Below are 7819 nucleotides of genomic sequence, written 5' to 3' on the forward strand. Positions count from 1 at the left end.
GCTCAGATGAGGGAGGGAGGGAGAGTTTTAGATGCTGTTCGCCTGATGTTTTCCCCATAGTTGCTGTGGCTCTTGCTATCATCAGCAGTATACTCTGCGTCATCCAAAATCCTCCATGCAGTATCAAGGTGTCTCTCGCTGAAATCGAACACATGTGAAGCGCACAAGCATCAATCCCCAATGCTTGTGGCCAGGGGTACCTACCTCGATACATGTAGTCAAGTACTTCCTCTTGTATGCAGATCTGTGTAAAAATAGGTAGGTAAGGCTCCAAGGCATCAACCAGGCCGGTAGTCTTCGCTTCTGATTGGCTTTGTGTTCTCCAGGCGCTGGGCAAGAAGTGACACCAAAGCCGACGGACCAGGGCCATTGGGGGAGCTTTGGCTCACTGTTCGTTCGTTCCCTGCAGCACCTAGCAGTAGCAGCCGGGGAAAAAGACAGACAGACAGACACAACGGGACAGCTCATCACTACTGCTGGGCTGGCACTGGTTGAATTGATAGCAAGGCAACGCAACGTAGCTGCAACGACTACGGAGCAGAAACAAATCCCATCCATTAATCAGTCCAACCGCCGCAACATTTTCATTTTGTGTCTGTCATCCAATTTGATAGAGAACGCCCCCTTTTACACCACCAAGCTTGCATGTTGTTGTACTTACGTTATTTTCGTTTCGCCGTCAATCCTTCCATCAACCATTTTATCTCGACCCGAGGTTTTCTCATTTCAACTAATCGGGTTGAATGAGTAACGACGATTTATTTACGACGCCCGACCCTTTCCGCCCCCCGTTCTGCGAATTGCCCCCAACGAGCATCGGCAACGACGCAGCTTCGCCCGACCCGCGACCGACTTTCTGCCTTCTTTGCCCTGTCACATTCGGCCGCTGCTGAGTCTGCATTGCACCAAACAGTCTCTACAACACATTTGGAGTCATTGTTACTCATCGATACCCTCCCTGTCCAGCCCCATCGAACGAACCGCAGTCGCCTGCTTTGACCCGTGGCCCGCTCGGAACGACCTTTCTATTTTTCGAACAATTGTTGCGCATGTCGAACGCATGCAACATCGACGCTCGGCGGCACACACGATAGACCCCAGCACGCTGAAATACGTCGCCTAGGACTCCTCGCCGCCGCACATCGGCGCTAAGGGGAGGGAATTGCAGCATGAGCTGGCAGCAGGTGCCCGGCATGGGCGCCGGCAACGGAGGAGGCAATATGGGTGGACAAGATATGAGTGGGCAAGGGCCGAATGGCATGCACCAACAGCATGCGACCGAGTACACCCTCCAGGGTGTTATGCGCTTCTTGCAGACAGAATGGCACCGGCACGAGCGCGATAGGAACGCTTGGGAGATCGAGCGGCAAGAGATGAAGGGACGCATAGCGGCTTTGGAAGGCTCTGCGCGCAGGGCCGACGCAACCCAGAAAGCACTGAAACGCTACGTCGGCATTCTCGAGAAGAAAGTCAAGGAGCAATCGGCGCAGTTGAAGTCGGGAGGCTCAGCGGCCACTGAGGGCGAACATTCCGTAAAGCAGCCCCCGAAGGTCGATCGCGCCTCTTTGATAGCTGAGAAGCTGAATCGTATGTATCATTCTGACGCCCTGCGTGGCACTGTACTAACAAAATTCTAGCATCGGACGAGAAACCCAAAGAAACGATACCGGGCTTCGAGGGCATGATCGGCGAGCGAGCCCAGGAAGACGAGGAACGCGACCACCTGAGAGCCTTCCTGGATCAATGCCAGGCAGAGTTCACATACCTCATGATTACCCCTGCCAACCCTATGCCGCCTCGAGAATCACCGCCTCTACCAATGATGGAGGACCTACGCGAGGGAGAATATGGAATGCCCGCGGGCCTGCACCAGATGGACGCTGCCTTCCAGGCTTTGCGCCTGAATAACCAAAATCATGTCAAAGAATCCCCGAGACCCCAACCGAATATGAACCACCACGCACCTTCTATGCAACAGCCACCCAATCCAGCCTTCCATGGAAAGACCGCCCAAGATTTGCAATCCGCGCCTATGGTGCGGTCTGGGGAGAACTCCTCGACCTTGTACTCCAGTCCTAACGAATGGCCAGCTCCTGTTGGTGTAGCTGTCACCAGTCGCGAGGAAGCGATGCCAAAGCAAAACCACGTAAACGAATACCCTCGTCAGGCGCCAGTCGAAGAGACCGTGGAGAAGCGGAATTCGAACGATGCGGACGGTTGGGACTTCAGCGAAGGTTCATTCCCCGAAGCCACGTCTTCACAACCTCTTCAAAACCTCTCCTCAACTCACCGCCCGGATCAAGATGTTTTCCCTACGGCCGATACCTTGCCAAAATCTCCTAATAGGGGGCCTACTTCACACCGGAGGAAAACGTCGTTGTCGCGCAGGAAGAGCTCCGAGCATGAGCTTTCTTTGACCTCCTTGTCGCAGAAGCCCGAGAGTGGAAACTTCAAGTTGCGTTATGGACTCCGCGGCCACCTTAACACTGTACGAACCGTAATCTTCTCTGGCGGCGGCAGTCCCGGCGAGCCCGAAATTTGCACCGCAGGCGACGATGGCTTAGTCAAGCGCTTCCATATACCTCGTGAAAGCTCGGCGCACATGAACGCGGCAGCTTCGGACCTCGACGTTACGGCGGACTTCACCCACCGAGGACACACAGGGGCCGTACTCTGTCTGACTTCTTGGTCCCCATCGCCCAACTTTGCAACCGGTGGGCGCGCTCAAGGTGACGGTTGGATATTCTCGGGTGGTCAAGACGCGTCTATTCGAGTGTGGGAACGCGGGAGAGTAGATCCGAAGGCGACCCTAGATGGCCATACGGATGCAGTTTGGGCCATCTGCGTGCTGCCCGCGACGCTTGGTGGAGTCTTTGGACAGACCAACGCCCACGGGAGTCCAGAGCGTATCCTACTTGTGTCTGGTGCCGCCGATGGTGTGGTGAAGGTATGGGCTGTGAGCGCACCTCCCCAACTGACATCCCCGCAACCGGCACCTGCCGGCCGCCGCGCGGGTGGAAGTGGACGTGTCAGGGGTAACTCGATGAGTTCCGGCTCTCAATTCCCCAGTTCACCGCAACCCAGCATGACATCGAACACTCCTTTCAACTCGACTCTGATACACAATATATCACGATCGAATGGATCCAAGGCCAGCCCTACTTGCATTACGCCGCTGTCGGGTAATGGGGAGGCCTTCGTCGTATCATATTCAGATGCGGCTATCATCATCTACGACACGCGGACTGGCGAAGAGATTGGTAACATGGCAAGCCTCGAAACCTATGACGGCACGATCGCAACAAGCGTCAACTCGATTGTCGCAACGACGGCCGGGCTTGATCAAAACTCCACCAACGGGCTCGGTGACGAGGATGGCCAAGCCACAGGGGGCGCAGGTCCTACTGGTGGTGCCGGTGGATCGGGCAGTGGCATAGAAGGCGTGATCATCAGTGGCCACGAAGACCGTTTCATCCGGTTCTTCGATGCCAATAGCGGTATGTCCACACAAGTCCTACCCGTTTGATAATACCGTTATGCTAACAGCCACGCAGGTCAATGCACTTACAACATGCTCGCACATCCCGCCTCTATCTCATCTCTGTCCTTGTCGCCCGACGGCCGGGAACTCGTCTCCGCCGGCCACGACGCGAGCCTACGATTCTGGAGTCTGGAGAAGCGCAGCTGCACGCAGGAGATCACCAACCACCGTATCATGCGAGGCGACGGAGTGTGCGACGTGGTTTGGAGTAATGATAGCAGATGGGTCGTGAGTTGCGGCGGCGACGGCTCGGTCCGGGTCTTTGCCCGGTGAAAGGAGAGATAAGCGATTTCCGCGAGTGCTCTGTCTGAATAAGCTGCTGCTGGCTGCTGCCACCGCCTCCTTTGCGTTTGCATTCTAGCATATGGAGAGAATCTCATAGAAGGGGAGCAAAGCATTGGTTTCGAAACAACGCGAGAGATATTATTGATGATATAGTTTACTGATACTGTATTCGGGTCAAGAAACAGAGGAACGGGCGGTGGATGATCCTGTTACGAGACTTGTGTATAAAACCCAAAGGGGGCCCCTCTGGCCCTGTGTGAGAAATAATGAAAAAGGGGGTTTGTTGTTGGCTTGGTGTCCGGCATGTTTTGCTCATTGTAGAACTCATTGTTTATTTATTGTATAAGACTTTATTAGACTGCGAGAGCGATGAGAAGCTCGATCGCCTCCAGCCACGATGTTCTCTACGCCCCCTGAGCTGAGCAGTCCCAGTGATCCATCGAGTGTCATGGGGTGTCACAGGAGCCTTTGGCTGATGGGTCCAATGCATGGGGTCGGTTGAACTCATGAACAGCTAGCACAACTCGACTTCCGCAATTTTCAGGCCTCTGAGTAGAAATCCTACGCGTGTATGGACGTAATCGTAGACCTGACCTCGTGGTATGCTGGCCAATGCTGGTAGTAGAGTATGGGCACGGCTGGCAAAACGACATACCTTTGTAGCTATCCACCGGCCTTCCCGTATGACTGTATGGTGAAGAGTGCAGTAGAGACGTACTGGGTAACAATGCTGACTTGTTTGTGCTTGATCCAGAGAATGGTCATTTAGTGGACGTTGAATACGATGACGCTGACAAGTGCCTCCCTGAAGTGTTGCTCTAGTTCACGCTTGCTCCGTCGCGCTGGAACACACAGTAGTCAGGACACACAGTTCACGGAGTCAGTAGCTGATGTCACGGGTGCGTATTTTATGATTCACAAACCGGCACTGATTGGACCTGTGATGGTGACACAAACGCCATGCTAGAGATTAGTTTTCCCTTTACTCATAACACCTTGAGCTCACTTTGTATTTTCACGTAATAATACGTTTATTATATGTTTTTGAATGTTTTATTCCCTTAATGGTGATAGTGCTGCCCTTGCTATATTATACCATCCTGTACGCATTAGGGAATATTCAATGTCGTAATATGCTTCATATATCTGTTGGGGTGGGTACAACAATCAGGAAAGGGGCACAGCAGTCAGCTTGAAGCTGGTAGCATTAGGCTCGTGAACGTGATAGCCTGATCAAAGCCTTCCATTGATCTATCTGCATGGCTTACCACAATTTCGTAAGTCACTACAAGCAAAATAATCCGTGACGGCTCTGATTATGCCATGTCCTTCCATTATTCGGCTGGTCAAGGGCAAAGCTTTTGCTTACTGAGCCTTTGCCTTACTGTCCTCAGCATTGGAACTCTGGGCCGCTGCATCCTGTTGTACGATTCTCTGCAGCTTGTCCAGCCCAAACATGCGCCAGGAGGAATAGTCGACGAGCCATTCGCCAGTCAGCAGCATCGCCCACCACTGCAGGCTCGCCATGCCCCCGCGCCAGAACCAATCCGGCCGGCCCACCCACGCGCGCAAGAACCACCAGACCTCGGGCGCCAGCGCCTTGTCGACCATGGCCGACGCAAACTCCTCGGTGCTCATCGAGTCCTGCGTCTGGCTGAAGACGAGCCGCCGCTCGAACACGTCGCGGATCGGCTGGTACACCGAGCGCTCCGGCAGGCTGCGGTGGCCCCGGCTGGCGATGTTGGACTTGACGGTGCCGGCCATGCAGACCATGACGCGGACGCCGAAGGGCGCCAGCTCCTGGCGCAGCGTGCGGCTGTAGCTGACGACGGCCCCTTGCTGGCGCAGTAGGCGCTGCCGAAGACGTAAGGCGTGACCGCAGCCAGCGACGCGATGTTGATGACCAGCCCCTTGGCCGCGATGAGCTGGTCGCCAAAGGCGGCGACCATGGCCATGACGCCGAAGACGTTGGTCTCGAATGTCTGGCGTACGTCGTCCATGTCAAGATCCAGGGCCGGGTGCGTGTGCGTGCGACCACTGTGGCCATAGATCAGTACCTATGCAGGTGAGAAAGCAGGGTTCATGGGACGTACGCATTGTTGACCAGTATGTCCAGTTGTCCTCCAGTGAGCTTCCCAACTGCTTCATGACAGGAGGCTATGCTTTCTTTGCTGGTGACGTCAAGTGGGAGTGCTTCCATGCCCTGCTGGGTCAAGTCGCTGAGGACGTCGACATTGCGGGCCGTTGCGATGACACGGAGGCCTGTGGCGTATCAATTGCACTGGTAAGCACATCCCGTACAAGTTTGGCAGAAGGTAGGGAGGGTGTCATGAGAAATGGCTCCCTAACCTCGTTTCTGGAACTCAATGCAGAGTGCATGACCGATGCCGCCAGGCGTGCAGCTTTGATGCGTCGCACAAGATGTCAGCCTTGGCGGGGTAGAGAGACGTTCAGAGTGGTTACACAGACTCACCCGGTAACAAGCACCGTCTTCTGCCGAGCTGGAATGTTCGTCATGTCGGGCGGTTTATGGGTGGTGATGTGTTGTGGGATGTCTGGTTCCCTTGGTCTGTTGATTATATTATGATGACCGACGCGTGGCGTCTTGCTATGTCTCACTTGGAGCCTACCTCATTAATAGGAGATGCATAAGCACCTGCATACGAACCAGGGTCAACCCTACTCATCTTCAGCCTCCTGGGGATGCACGCCCAATCATGGAGTGGGCTCGGAAACTCGCTTCTCCACGTCCAACCGAGAGAACCGGAACCCCAATATGCACACTTACTGCCTGTTGAATACATGTACCTATATCGTCCATCCCAGGAAATGCTTCATGGCACAAAACAGCCCGTCAATTCAGCATCGAGCCTTGTGCAGGGCCGTAGAAATAGTCTCTGTTCCTATATCACAACTACCACTAAAGGGGTTAAGTATGCCGTAATAAAACAACCTGCCGCCACTCTTCCACTCCATTCCGGCATCGCGGACAATAAAATATTATGAAAGATTACTTGCTGGACCAAGTGCCAGGTGCTCAACCGTCGGTCTTACTCTTGGGCCCCATCGCCTTCGTAGTCTGCTCCAATGCCGTCTCCGCCGCGTAAGTGTTGGTCCCCTTCACATAGTCGCTCAGGTATCCCGGGGCCGGATCCACCCGATTGTACGTACTGGGCGTCGGCTCCCCGAGCACCGTATGGATGGGGACGACGCCGGTCCAAACGCGGTCCAGGAGGCCCTCATCCCCCGTGTCGGCCTTGTCGTCGCTGGGGAAGCCGCTGCGGATCTTGGCGCTGCCCGCCACGATCTTGACCCGCAGGAGGCTGGTACTCTGCATCTCGGCGCCGTTGGGCGGCACGCGCGTGTGGCGCCAGCGGTCGCGCACCACGCTGTTGGTGATGAACTCCATGGCCCACAGCTTCTCGGCCGCGTCGGTCACGGGCGTGGCGTACCCGAACAGCGTCGCGGACCGGTAGTTGTAGCTGTGCGAGTTGGGCGTCAGGGACAGGACGAGCCCGTCGACGTGGCTGGCCGTGATGGTGATGGGCAGGCCGGTCGACTCCGACTGGGAATACTCGACAGCGGCCGCAGCAGGGGCGGCTTCATTGCTAGTGGGCTTCTTCTGCTCGTCGTCCTTCTTACGGGAGAGGTTCATGATGCGCGAGGAGACGTAGCCGTGCAGGTACAGGTCCAGGACGTCGCCCGTGTCGGCGCTGGGCCGGTCGAACGAGCCCATCTGCCCGATCATGGGCAGCGTCTGGGGAAAGGCGTGTCCGGGACCGTAAAGGAGACATTGACCAGCAGGCTCGTGTTGATGATCTGGTGGATCTGCTCGAGCGAGTAGTTGGCTAAACAATACACGCGGTCAGTGCAGGGAAAGAGTTGCCCCAAACAGGGGAGTGACTGAGCGGTTGCGGATCGCTTACCTCTGCTGTCGTACCGGCGGACAGTGCTGAATGGTTGCTTCGGGTACTCTAGAGTTTGGACCGGCAT

The 7819-nt window shown here is 55.5% G+C and overlaps 3 protein-coding genes across 3 annotated transcripts; 1 reads left to right on the forward strand and 2 right to left on the reverse strand.

Annotated features, from left to right (window-relative positions):
* Positions 1 to 1169: 1169 nt before the first annotated feature.
* On the forward strand, positions 1170 to 3814 carry PG997_000690 (uncharacterized protein; the record flags this gene model as incomplete). Its single annotated transcript, XM_066805005.1, has 3 exons — positions 1170 to 1587; positions 1638 to 3497; positions 3555 to 3814. The coding sequence occupies 3 exons, from the start codon at positions 1170 to 1172 to the stop codon at positions 3812 to 3814; spliced, it is 2538 nt and encodes an 845-aa protein (XP_066674778.1).
* Positions 3815 to 5191: 1377 nt separating this feature from the next.
* On the reverse strand, positions 5192 to 6343 carry PG997_000691 (short chain dehydrogenase/reductase; the record flags this gene model as incomplete). The annotated part of the gene is made up of 5 exons (XM_066805006.1): positions 5192 to 5680; positions 5731 to 5863; positions 5920 to 6088; positions 6176 to 6228; positions 6300 to 6343. The coding sequence occupies 5 exons, from the start codon at positions 6341 to 6343 to the stop codon at positions 5192 to 5194; spliced, it is 888 nt and encodes a 295-aa protein (XP_066674779.1).
* A 520-nt stretch (positions 6344 to 6863) lies between these two features.
* PG997_000692 (uncharacterized protein) lies at positions 6864 to 7819 on the reverse strand (the record flags this gene model as incomplete). The annotated part of the gene is made up of 2 exons (XM_066805007.1): positions 6864 to 7654; positions 7753 to 7819. 2 exons carry the CDS (start codon positions 7817 to 7819, stop codon positions 6864 to 6866), a joined length of 858 nt encoding a protein of 285 aa, XP_066674780.1.

The sequence above is a fragment of the Apiospora hydei genome, assembly GCF_038363865.1.
Source record: "Apiospora hydei strain CBS 114990 chromosome Unknown utg000002l_segment0_segment0, whole genome shotgun sequence".
NCBI lineage: Eukaryota > Fungi > Ascomycota > Sordariomycetes > Amphisphaeriales > Apiosporaceae > Apiospora > Apiospora hydei.